This window comes from Corvus hawaiiensis, chromosome 30 (assembly GCF_020740725.1).
Source record: "Corvus hawaiiensis isolate bCorHaw1 chromosome 30, bCorHaw1.pri.cur, whole genome shotgun sequence".
In the NCBI taxonomy this organism is placed as follows: Eukaryota; Metazoa; Chordata; class Aves; order Passeriformes; family Corvidae; genus Corvus; species Corvus hawaiiensis.
In genome coordinates, this window is record NC_063242.1 from 18,510,011 (window position 1) to 18,523,457 (window position 13,447).

Genomic DNA, 13,447 nt, shown 5'->3' on the forward strand with positions numbered 1-13,447 from the left:
TGCATTCTTATTTCTGCAGTGCCATTTCAAGTTCCCTGTCACATGGTGAGCCTAATCATGGTCTGGCTGATAGAGTTATTAATTGCAGGGAGGTGCTTGAAGCATTCAACCTCCTTGTTCTTCAGGTCAGCTCTTTTCCTTATGCCCTGCAAACGCAGCAGTCCAGGATCAGCTCTAGCAATGAGGTACATTGGATACAATCTGACACTGTGGTAAGTGTTTAACTGTTAATTTTAACTGTGAATTTTAATGTGGAATTCACACCTAACAGAATCTATAAAGTGTCTGTGTTAGGAGGGAGCTCTTCCTCTGCTGGAGTTTATTCTCTCAGATTCCAGATGGACCGCCCTGGGATACTGATGGTAGAGGTAGCATTGGTATTTAGGACCAGGAATTACACATTTTTCTTTGTCCAGTCATGTACAATGAGAAACTACTTTCTGTGCTCAGGTCAGACAAAGCTATGTAGACATGCCATAAAGCTCCAGAGCTGGCTTTCCCTTTTCAAGCAGTCTGAATTTTGACTGTAAGTTATATGTCACATAGCCTGTCAAGTCTGTTCATTACTTTCCCAATCATAATTAAAGTCATGTGCTAGGTGAACAAGTTTTGGTATAGTGGGTGCAGAGGAAAAATCCTTTTGGATATCCTCCACTATTAACTTTTTTCATCGTTTCAGCCAGGTGGTTCTGAAAACACTTTGGATAAACCTGCTTAAAAATAGCATTTTCTCCTATTACTTGTTTGGTATATTTATATCAGATTTGATTTAGTTTCTGCAAGGTGTCTTAATGTGGGAGCTGTAGAAAACAGTTAATGTAAAATGAGGGAGTTTGCTTTTTGGTTGATTGTTAATATAAACCATGTGGTGACCTTCTGTATAATGGTCTAGACAATTTTTTATTTCCCAAAAGTAAAAAAATTAACAACTTTCAGTCTTCTGATTAAAAGAATAACCCACAAAAAAAGGGGAGACTGTAGATGATTAATTACATTCCTAGAGATTACTGCTGATGTAAATGAACTGGAGAACACACTGTGCTCCCATCAAAGGCTTACGAAATTTGAAACACAAATATTCTGCCTTTCTGATAGCTGTATGCAGATTTATATTCTAACCAAAAAATTCTTAACTTCTGGTTTCCGTTAGAAAAGTATGTAGACTCTGACGATCAAGAACAACTTTGGAAATTAATAGTCCTTCTCTTTTCAGAATAGAACCTGAAATAGAAATGAGATGACAGATGTCAGTAGATATAAAGCCAGAGACAGGGAGTCAGAAAATAATTAGCAGGATTCTAGAAGCCCCCTGCAGTCACAGGTAGAGGTATACTGAAAAATTTTCAAGGACCTACACCTATCTTTCCTAGCTGTAGGCAAATAATAAGTTAAGTAAAAAACAATATATATTTTATTGTATTCATTGAAATAAATAAATAGCGTCACTTTGGGAGAATGGATAAAAAGAAAGGATTCTTTGGTTTGGAAAGTGCTTTCCACTTATTTTTTAAAATGACACAAAAAATAGAAATTCGTTCCAGTTTTCCTTACATTTTTGCTGTTTGTGTGTGAAACAGGGTGACACAGCAAGTGAAGACAAGTTATACTTTGGTTTGAATGAATACAGCAAATCCCTCCAGTGGGGTGTCACAAGTCCCCTTTTGAGATGTGATGAAACCTTTGAAAAAATGGTCAACACACTTTTAGAAAGGTAAATAATAACATGGAAGCTTCGGATTCTGCCCAGTTGGGGTCTTAAGGATACATCTTTATGAGCCCCATTACGGGCGATGAAGACATGATGACCTTTGATGTTGATCTTGAAATACATGAAGTATGTGCAGTTTTATTTTTGTAACAAATTTAGTGCAGTTGAAGAAGGCAGTGGATATCCTTCATTTGTTTTTAGAAGAGATCAGGCCCATCCAGCAGCAATCTGGGCTCAGCTGTGCTGCTCTCTTCTTTTGGCTCAGCCCTCACTAAACTCAGAAGGTACCAGAGGTTAGGTACCTCACCAGTTCTGGTGTCTCTCTTGGTGGTGGTGAGAGACATTGTTTCAAAAAGGTCATTTTTTTTATTTCAGTAGTTGGCCATGGTTTTGGTTCCTGCAGCTCAGAGCCTGTTAGTACCCTGCAGCTGCCTGAAGAAGCCACTGTCATGGCACATATCCAAGATACAATTAAATGTGCCCATTACAGGAATGAAGGGAATACTGTCATTTTCAGCAATGGGGAGTTAATCTCCTCTGTGTATCAGCAGGACAGATCCCTTATAGCACTTCAAATAATAGTTCTCATGTTTTCATATTTACTAGAACAGGATTGTTCTGTGTTCAGTACTGTGTTTTCTGTTTTAATTAGGTCAGTTGTAATAGTTGTAAATGTATCTGTATTTATTAAGTGAAATTCAATATCAAATGTGTTAAATTAGCAACACTGAAAATTAAGTACATAATTAATACTTAATATTTGTTATTATCTACAAATACACAGTAATAATTAGGTCAGTTTCCTAGGCTTCTCCTGTTCTTTCTGGTCAAATCCAATGGAAGAGATAGTGGTCATTATCACTCACTTTCTGTTAAAATGTGGGTGGGAAAAAGGATGAAGGAGGATTTATGTATGTGTAAATAATCATATGAGATTAGGATAAGACTAGAAATTGATGGCAGGTGAACCTCTCTACCTTAGAGCCAGGTGAATCTCTGCCTTGGAGCCAGGATATGTTTTTGTGTCACAGTTTATGAATTTAGCCTCTGTTTTCAAGAAACTGGGCTATTCTGTCTGGGTGGGTGAGCCATTCAAACTTAAAATCTCAAAACATTGCAGACATTTGTGTATTATAAGAAAGGCTCCATTTGTTTTAGTAGTGGAAGTGCAGCTGGCACTTTTATGGCAGGAAGAGTAAAAAAGTGTTTTAAAAACTTACTGATTTAATGAGTGGCTTATGGTATCCAGAACAAACTACTGTATCTACTGGTTAAACACAACCCCAAAACTTTCTTTAAATGGATGTCATATTGTCTATTAGATTACTCAAGAAAGAGACAAGAGAGATGTGGAACTTCTAGTTATTTTAATTATTTGGACTTACATGGCACAAGACCAGCACTGAAGGTGTAATAGTGTAGTGTTTTTCTGTACTATGGTGGCAAGTGAACTCACAGGAAAAGTCTAGAAATTGAGTGGGGTTTTTTGCTTGAGTTGGTTTTAATTTTTTTTTCTTAGCATTTTACTTCATATTTGTTGTCACTGCATATAGCTGTAATGAAAGAAAAGATGTTGGCTATGTAAATTAAAAGGCAAAATGGAAGTTCAGATTTGGCTCAGAGCCAGCAATTCCTATTGGTAAGTCCAGCTTTTGGCTGAGAAGTTGAGAGGTGTGAAATTATGAAGTACTTCTCCCAGAAACCACTTGAAGCCTCAATGGTCCTCAAGTTTGTAAAAGAAAGAGCTTGTGTAAAGCAAAGCAATTATTAGCATGTGCTCTTGGAATAAATCGGATCTGAGGTGTTCCTTATCTCCATCATCAAAGATCTTTAGCTGAAATTTTGGACCAGATGAGGGTAACAGAAGTTTATCTTTCCTGTTACTTGACTTGGGCCAAGTGCAGAGGATTTTTGTTCAAAACTTTTGTCTATGAAAATGGAAGGCTTCATTCTTTGAGCACTACTGGGGAAAATAAGCACTTCTTTACCATGCAGTGCTGTGTTTTGGCTGATTTTTGGACATTACTGTGATTTTGCATGTGCTAATGCAGAACTGTGTCTTCCCCAAGGTACCCCCGGTTGCACAGCATGGTGATCCGCTGCTACCTTCTCATTCAGCAGTATTCCCAAGCTCTGATGGCCCTCACCACCATGGCCTCTCTGAGGGATCACAGCACACCTGAAACTCTCAGCATAATGGATGACCTTATCACTTCTCCAGGAAAGGATAAGAATGGCTGTGGCCACATGCTCGTCATTCGGGTGCCATCAGTGCAGCTGGCCATGCTGGCCAAAGAGAGGTTACAGGAAGTAAGGGACAAGTTGGGGCTGCAGTATCGTTTTGAGATCCTCCTTGGGAATCCTGCCTCGGAGCTCATTGTTGCGAAACACTTCGTGACACGGCTGAAGGTTAGCAGAAACTGAATGTTTGTTGGTGTGCTCACTGTAGCCATTGGCTGCTGTCGTTGTTTTGTGTTTATTCCCACTTGTTTTGAGGTTAATTATGCTCTAGGGAAAGGGCATGTGTTCTGTATCTGTCGCTGTGAATGCATTTCTGTACGTTGAGTATAAATGATAGACTTGGAACAAACCTGAATTGTTACTGGTCCATGAAGTCAAACACCAGCTGTTATCTCACTTCCTAAAGTTGAATAAAAGCATGCATCAGAGAGGGTTCATCTCTAAAAGCAGAGCTCAGATCTCTGTAGGCAAACTAATTATTTCCACCAACTTGTCTGTCTGTCTAGTGTATCTGTTGTCTGCTCTGTCCATCCATCTTCTGCCCTTCTGATAACTGGTAAAGTATGCTGTTTGTCACAGATTTCTTTCCTCAACCCCCTGCATGCTGAAAGCCTGAAGAGGCTGCATGCATATATGCCTAGCATATATGCCCCAGCCTAAACCTTTGCATGGATTTACAAGAGCATGGTTCAAGTAGCCAAACCCAGTTGCTGAATTGACCTCACTACATTAAACAAAGGGGTGATGGGTTGCCTGCCTTAGGCAGCAGCCTGAAAGTAATACTGGTTATTACTGATCTGTCCTGATCCTTGCTCTAAGTCTCACAGAGAGATTAATTCTCTGCTTCTATTATGAGTTATTCAGTGTATTCAAAACCACAGAGAAGAGGAATGAATTTTGTGAGCCTTTCTGAAAGAGCCTGTCTATGGCCAAAAGCAGATAAAATGTCCTTTAAAGAAGCTATGACTCTTGCTTCTCAAACTTTATCTGCAGAAGGAGAGAGAAGAAAGTAGTCATGAATGAGAAAACAACATGTGAGATAGCAGCTCTGTGCTGGTGGCTTTTTTTGGATAGGCATTAATTCCAACCCTAAATCATTCTAGGTTGAGTCCTGTGAGGGCTTCGTAACAGTGCTTTGCATAATGGGTTGCAGCCCTTACACAGTGTTGAAGCAGCATGTGAGACCTTTAGAGCAGATCAGGATTGACTGTGGAGCTGTTGCAGGTCTGGAATAGAGAAATTTTATCAGGTAGAGAGTGAAAAACCTTCTAAATAATTCTTCCTATTCCTCTCTCCAAAACATAAGGTGCTGGTTTGGACTAAACAAAGCTGTAGGATTCTGGATTTGTTTCTTTTCTTGCAGGTTACTAGAAGAAAAGCCCTCAAATCTGAACCATGCATGTGAAGGGAGTGAGGAGAGGAATTCAGTTGCCCAAATATAAGCCTGTAGTGTCTTTTTAGGTGGGGTGTCCCAGTAGTATTTCAGAATGATAAAGGCCACCCATGGGGCTTGTGCTGTGCTACCATGCCTGTTAGTCTGGTGCCTGGGATAACACAAGATTTCTGACATGGTATGAGCATGTATTTGGGGAACTGATTCCCATTATAAAATTCATCAGCCATGCTACCCCTGAGCCTAGCTTATTGCAGACAATTTTGATTTAGTCTCGTGCTGCTTGGCATTTGGTCTGACATTAGGTGGAGTACTGAAGCTGGACTAGAGCCAGTGGAGAGCTGATTGTTGGCTGCTTGCACTAAGAGCACCCCAACCCTTTTTTTGATGTGTGTGTGGGGAGAGAGCAATATGAGGCTACTGAGTGCTTTCTGGTGAGGCTGAGGCTCAAAACGTGGTCCCACCAATAAATACTCTTGGTTGCAGGAAGGATGAGAACTCATCATGACCGTTTTCAGAGGCAGGGAGGGAAACTTTACAGGCGTTAGTGAACCCAGCTGAATAGTTTGACTTAACCTAGCCTCTCTCTCAGATGGCATTAGCAGGGTGTGTGGTGCCACAGCAGGGCAGGGAGGGGTGGGCAGCTGTCTCTGCAGTGCTGGTGGCTGGACTGTTCCCCTCTCTCAGACAAGTCTGCTGGTCAGCCAGACCAGCCAGACAGGTCATTCTTCTCCATCAGGGAGCCAGAGGTACAGAATGAAACAAGAGTTGGAAGACAATTTAAATAACTATTTTACTGACCAGGGATGCTGTCGTGGCATAGCCTTTAAATTACCAAGAATCAAACTGTTTGGGAGACATTCAGAAGTGAGGAGCCCTGAGGGCTGCACCTCTCTGCTGTTCCTGAGTAAGACGGTCAAGAAATACATCTTCTGGATGCAAGTTTACAGCTCAAAGCCTCAGGCTCTCATTCTTTTTAGGTCCTTATGCTAGCGAAAAGAAAATCAAGAGAAATCAAAGGAAAAATTGTCTTCCCGTATTTCACCTTCTAGTCACGCACTGTCACAGAAACTTCTGTCGTTGGAGAGGCAGGGGAACACACAGCTGGACTAACCTTGTTGAGCCAGAAATTCTCTCTGCTGCTAAGGCTGCTTTACCAAGCCATTAGATACTGCTAGGTAATTGGAGAAAAAGGTTTTTTCAGTAAGCTCTGCTGAACCAGGGGAACTGAAGCGTGTAAAAACATGGGACTGATGCTACCAGCCTTTCCAGTGCTAAGGGAAAATGATGCAGTTTGTGGTCTTGGGCCTTGATAGACTGTAGGTAAGGAGTTCTTTCAGGTGGGATTACCTCCAGGGAAAGGTGAAATGTGTTTCTTTCACGTAATCTTTCGTTGTATAAAATAATTAAACAAGGTTCATTGGTCCATTTTCGTACTCCACTTGAAAGTCTTACTTTAGCTTTACATTAATATCTTTTCATCTGTGCCAAACTGAACTCATCGACTGCTTTTTTCTCTGACAGACCACACTAATGCCACACCAGGTGAATGTTTCCAACACTGAATAACATATGCTTTGTCTTTGCATTTACTGCTTGGCTACCAGAACACAAATGCATGCCTGTACCCAAGGTCTCCTTCCTGTTGGCCATTGAGTAAGCGAGCCCTATATACAAAGCAAAAGCAGGAACTGATGAAAAAAGAAAACAGGTGAAGATATAGAAGATGTCATTGAGGTGTGACTGGAATATTCTCTGTTCACAGGCTTGGAGGGGCAATGAGCAGGATGACTGGATTCCTCGCACCTATCAGGATCTGGAAGGTCTACCTTGCATTGTTATTCTAACTGGCAAAGACCCTCTGGGAGAGACTTTCCCCAGGTGCTGTTCTTACTCTTTCAATATGACTGCTCTCTAACATGTTTACATAGGTGGGGTTTGATACCATCTGGCTGTCTTTTCACAAAAGGAGTGTATTTTTGAAGATTTTAGTTAGGGACCATTTAAAGTTTTGGGAAGTGCAATTTGTGAAAAGTCATGCTACTGTACTGGATGGGTCAGCAAATGTCTGTGTGAAGCACCAAGGAGCATAACTTTGTGTTGAATATTTTAAAATAATTCTATATGTACGGGCTAACAAAATTGTTCGTGAATATTTAGTAAGCAATAAAGATAGGGAGTATTCTTCAAAGTCAGAGAAAACAAAAACTTCTCTTCTTTTTGTGTTGGCTTTTCCAGGTCATTGAAATACTGTGACCTTCGACTAATTGACTCCAGCTACTTAACTCGTACTGCGTTAGAGCAAGAAGTAGGCCTGGCATGCTGCTACGTCTCCAAGGAGGCAATTCGAGGGCCTATTGTAGCTCTTGACCTCAGTGAGAAGGAGCAGGAGAAGGCAAATGGTAGTGAGAATGACTCTGACGAGCTGCTTATAGACTTGGATCGGCCCCAGAGCAACAGCAGCGCTGTCACTGGAACCTCAGGTCGGTTATTCTGCTGTTGGTCTGAAAAACAAGTCTTTATTCCTGTGTCATTGGAGTTTGGATGCAAACAGTGAGATGTTTTCTCAAATGTGGGCTGCTTAGCTGTATCCAGCTGCAGGCTAGACAATGAAATGTTAGTTTCAGATTCTTCACACAGTGAGCAATTTTCCTGTCTAGTGCTAAAAGGAGATGGTGTTTCAGTGGGAGGGATGGTATGCCATAGCTAAGCGTCCCTTGTGATTTTAATTTTTAAACTTACATTCCACATTTGTTGCTAGCTTTATTCAGGGATCCTGAAAAGATCTTAAAAATCAAAGCAAAAAAGGCTAGTATAAAATATAAAATAGAAAAATGCTCTGTAACTCCGGGAATACCTATGGATGAGGATGGATATTTGCCTCCTTGCCAAGACCAACAGAATGATTGGGTCTTGCCCTACCTCTTCAGGCATCAGTGAAGCCTCACCTCCCACCAAGCCTTCTCTTTGCATTCTGCAGACACTTCTGGGTCCTTCCCTTTGTTTCCCTATGAGTTTGAGGCATTAAGACAGCTGAACTGGGTCTTTGGTATGCACCAGGTCTTCCCATACACTAACTAAACCTGACTGGTATGGAAGAGAGGACATAGAGCAGTTCATGTCCAAGTTGCAGTGAAATAAATGCTCTGTTGTTCATAGAAAGGAAGATGCAATTGATCTGTGTATACAGTGGTTTGTTAAATTTGACTTTCAGAAAACGTGCCATCAAATTCCAAATCCTAAATGGGAAATGATGGCTAGAACACAGAGATTAGGGTTGAACACTTGGAGCTTGCAACCTGTTGCAGCAGGGTGTTTGCCTCTCCAGTCAAAGGGACAGACAGATGTAAATGATTTCTTTTTACGTGGTGAAACACTGACCTAAGCCACAGCAGCACTCACTGAACAGAAGTATTTGTATGTTAGGATTGTAGCATAGATCAAATGAATTCATGGTTTTCTTGCGTCAGTCAGTAACTTTTCATTGCCTGCTTTTTGTTTTCCCAGGTTCCCTGGCTGACAATGGTGTGAGCTCCTCAAGTGCCGCAGACAAGTCTCAGAAGCAGGCACCATCCCTTAACTTCCAGACTGTGGCACACAGCTCAGTAGATGAGGGAACTTACTCCAGTTTTACAGCCAGAGAGACCCTGAAACAGGAGTGTGACTCGCTGGGTAACCAGATGGCGAGCAGCACCACTCCCAAACTCTCCTCACTGTCTTCAGTCTCTCAGACCTTTCAGTGGCCTGCCCAGTCAGCCAAGGACAGCAAGGCCCTCCGTGTGGCACTGCCACGCATCGTCATCCTGTCCAAAGCTGCATACTGCCTCCTGAGCTCACAGAAAAATGGGAACTTGCCTTCCTCCTCTTCCCTCCTGCCTCATGCTGACGTGTCTTGGCTGAGCTCTCTGAGGCCTCTGCTTCACAAGGACATGAGCAGTGAAGAGCAGTCTCTGTACTACAGGCAGTGGACAACAGCCCGACAGCACCACGCGGACTTCAGCAATCAGGCTGAGGCGTCTGGCACCAGGACTTTTCACCCCAGGAGGCTGCTTTTGACAGGACCACCACAAGTAAGAGCACAGCTCCTTCCTCTTGCAGCAACCTGAGAGGGCCAAGTTTGCAGTGATGTGTTTTCAGGTTAAAAATCTGAAGTCAAATTTTAAGACCGAGTCCACGCTGAAGGTGGTAAGGAGAGGATGGGTGATGCTTTATGTCATGTTTTAGCCTAAATGAAACACATGTGGATGGCACTGGGCATAACATTGCCATGAGCACATCAGGAGAGAAGCAGTTACCACTGCTGATCTCCCTGCATACAAAAGTGACACAGGCTGTGGCCAGGTTGTGCTCAGAGACCAATTTAGTCAAAGTGTTTTCAGCATAGTGGGCAATATTACATCTTGCAGTGTTTTCAGGCAGAGCTGAACACAGAGCTTTGGGGTAAGCCCAGAGGCATTTATCTCAAGTTCATCCTTCCATAGTAATAGTTTGGGTTGGCATTTAGACTTCTTTCCATCTCTGGCTCAGGTCGGAAAGACTGGTTCCTACTTGCAGTTCCTAAGGATTCTCTTCCGCATGCTGATCCGGTTGCTGGAAGTAGATGTGTATGATGAAGAAGAGATTAATACCAGTAAGTATTTAGTCAGCATTCTTAAAATGTATCATAAAGAACCTATGTTATATATTATTCAGCAAGGAAGTTTTTAGGCTCACTAAACTATGAATTACACCTACTACGTGTCCTCTCCATTGGTGTGTAGCTAGACTTACTCTAGGTGTCTGCATATATTTCAATATAGATTAATAAAAAAGTAAACTTTATAATGGGCTTATCTGAGAACTACTAAATGTATTTTGGATTGATGCTTTTGTATAGCACTCAAATGAAAGTGTGCACAAAGCTGTAAATGGCAAACATCTGCCCATGTATTCTCTTCTTGTGGGTTTTTAAGTGCTGGCTGCTTTTAAGCAGACGGAACATTTAAGAACATTTTGTTCCTGGCTGAAACGTAACTATTATTTACGTTTATTTATAAGTTATATAACAACTTTCAGTTAGGCTGTCTCCTCTCTGCAGTTTGCAGGTTTTATGCTGAGGATAAAGGGGAACGGGATCCTCTTTTGATTTGTGCTCCTTTGTCAGATCTCACAAGATCCATTAACTGCTGTGGCAGGACTTTGCCTTGAGAAGAGCAAAACCTTTTAAAAATTAGTCGTCTTCATGGTGTTCTTTACATAACTCTGTGGTTTTGTAGGGAAATTTCTGTGGTGCATAGCTCTCATGACCATTAGACTGACATACTGAGAATGTAGTTTTTGTCAAACCTTTGAAAAGACTGATTTATATTTCTGTTCATACAGTGCTATGAAATTTAAAAAAAAAAAAGAAAGGAAAAAGAGAAATATTTTCATTTGATTTGGACCTTTGGGGGCAGTTATTCCCTCATTATTTGAACTAAAGTACCTCAGAAACTTAGGATGAAATATCACAATGTAAGAGATGTTCTGCATCATGCCGACTGGCCTGTTGAGATCACAGCAATGTGTCACACCCCTGCCAGGAATGCATGGAACTTCAGCACAAGAGCAGTTTGGGTTTGGATGGGGTTTTTGGTTGTGGCTTTTTTGCTCCCACTACTTCTGTTGGAATGCTTCTCCAGAGCACTAGTGTTCTCATTATTTAAAATAATACTTTATTCTCCAACCCAAATATGTTTCTGTCCATTTTATATACATTCTCTTTGGGACCAAAAAACATACTAATTTAAATTAAAATACTTTTTCTCTTCTTTGGACTGATCAGGCAGCTATCTTACCTCCTCTTCAGCATTCATCTAGGTAGACTGTGTCTTCTTACAGGATCCTCACAAATTACAGGCTCTTCATTCTCCTTGTCAGTTTGGTACTTTGGCCTGCACATCTATTTTCAGTTTATCCTTCTGGTGCATGGGTGAGCAGAACTGAATGTTTAACCAACCCAGCCTACAACAGCTCATGTATTCCCCCACCCCCACTGAAAGCCCCATGATTGATGAACCTGTAACTGCCTTTTCCATTCTTCCTTTTCACTGGCTTTGATGCTTAGCTTGTACTCCAAGGTTCCTCAGCAACTCAGTCATTTCCAACCAAGGTGCTCCCAACCTGCTGCAGAAATGCTGTTATTAGTCCTTGATTGTACATATGACTCACATTTTTTTCTGTTAAATATCACCAAGTTTTTGTTGCTACAGTGTTCGAGGGCGTTGAATTCTTTCCAGCTATCTTTGATTCCTTCTCCATGTTGACAGTGACTCTTAGCAGTTGACAGTGACTCTAAGCAAACTTAAGCCAATTTTTGGTTTAAGCTGGTGACATAAGTGAGGATATTAAACAGTGTGTCCCTCTACCAACCTTTTAACTTCATTGGTAATCTCACCTGCCTTAATGCTTACCATGTTACATGCTGCCATCTTCTGTTTAGTCAACTCTTTCGATTTACAGACCATTCCCTCTCTCCATTTTCTTCAGCTGTATTAATAATTTGTCCTATAGAACCATACTAGAGTCCAGAAGGATAAGATTCAGCGCATGTCCTTTGTTCAGAGAAATAGGTGTTTCATAGCCATATAAAGTAACACAGGATTTCTTTAGTCAACTTATATTGCATTTTATCCCATTTTTCATTTAATTAATTATTTCCTTCACCCTCTCCAAATTTTGAATATTACCATGCTCAAAGTAATGGACTCAGAGCTCTGTAGATTACTGTCTCTCTTCTTGCATCACGGTAGGGTGAGCATGTGCTTGTCCGTAGACCCAACCTTCATTTCACCTGAATTCACTTTTCTAAAATCAGTAACGTCAGTTACACACCTACTTTCTTGTGTTCTTCCATCTCATTTTGATCTGAATTGACTCATGTTCAAGCTGCATTCCGAAGTTGTTTTCTTTGGCTAGTGTTTTCTACCATTCCCATTGCTTAAACTTGATTTTCTACTTGAGACTTATCTCTGTTGGATCAAAGCAATAGAGTTTCATTTGATCCTTGCTGGCCACATCCCATTCTGTAATAGGAGTGTGTCTTTTACTGCCTTTATCATGTACCACCAGCTACTAGTTCATAAATACATACAGCCTCTTTTTCCATGCTTTCATCCTTCTGCCTTTGGATACTTTTGCTTCTCATTTACCCAATGCTCTTCATTCCATCACAGAGAGGCTCAAAACTACACCTGTGCCTTCTGCACAAGTAGGACCATTCATCCGAGCATTTATGCTTAAACCAGAGTGAGTTATACCTCAGCAGCATGATGAGGAACAGAGCAGAAAGATACCTAGGAGGTCCCTTCACCTGCACGCAGTTTCTAAGGAGTTGCCATGTCTTTGAAATGGCTCCGTGTGGATTGTAATTTCACTGGTAACATTTTTGACACTCAAAGATGTTGCTTTGTGTGTGTGTGCCTGTGTGAGTTCAAGTGCAACTGGAAAGCAGCAACCATCACGTAAACATAATTTGGTGTGTATCTGATTCTGCTTACCTGAAGTGTGTTGTTGCAGATCATACTGAACACAGTGAAATTACTCAGTCTAGCAACGACCACTGGCCAGACATTGAGATCTTCAGCAAAATATCTTTTGACCTGAGTGTACATGATCCTAAGTACAGAAATATAAGTCCTGTATACACAGAACAACTCTCAAGAGTGAAACAAGGTAAGTAATATGTAGAAATTTTTAGGAATACTTTCCTACAAAGAATCAGTTTTTATTGGTTTGTTTGAACATGAGTTCGCAAGAACCTTTAGTCTCCAAAATTATATGGAACAAAACAATTTGTGTGTTCTGTACAGTTTTTACCAGGATCACAATCTCTGTTTTTTAACACTCCTAAAATTTCTGTTACTTCTTTTCTTTGTGCACAGAAACAAGCAAAGAAACAAAATCAGAGGAACCTAAGAAAAGGGAGACCGTGTCCATGATGCTGACTAAATATGCAGCTTACAATACCTTCCATCACTGTGAGCAGTGCCATCAGTACATGGACATTAATCCTGCTGCACAGGTTGGTGTCAAGGTCCAAGGGTAAACAGTATCCTTGGTATTTTATTGTGGTCCCTCCAGGCATA

The 13,447-nt window shown here is 41.1% G+C and overlaps 1 protein-coding gene across 7 annotated transcripts in view; it reads left to right on the forward strand.

Annotated features, from left to right (window-relative positions):
- GREB1L (GREB1 like retinoic acid receptor coactivator) overlaps positions 1 to 13,447 on the forward strand; it is a 135,418-nt gene that overhangs the window by 106,722 nt on the left and 15,249 nt on the right. For all 7 annotated transcript variants that reach the window (XM_048289194.1, XM_048289195.1, XM_048289197.1 and 4 more), the window contains 9 exons: positions 20 to 212; positions 1,578 to 1,711; positions 3,778 to 4,117; positions 7,108 to 7,223; positions 7,581 to 7,825; positions 8,850 to 9,412; positions 9,870 to 9,972; positions 12,879 to 13,034; positions 13,244 to 13,383. In XM_048289194.1, the coding sequence (XP_048145151.1) occupies positions 20 to 212; positions 1,578 to 1,711; positions 3,778 to 4,117; positions 7,108 to 7,223; positions 7,581 to 7,825; positions 8,850 to 9,412; positions 9,870 to 9,972; positions 12,879 to 13,034; positions 13,244 to 13,383 (1,990 nt within the window). The remainder of the gene's footprint in view (positions 1 to 19; positions 213 to 1,577; positions 1,712 to 3,777; positions 4,118 to 7,107; positions 7,224 to 7,580; positions 7,826 to 8,849; positions 9,413 to 9,869; positions 9,973 to 12,878; positions 13,035 to 13,243; positions 13,384 to 13,447) is intronic.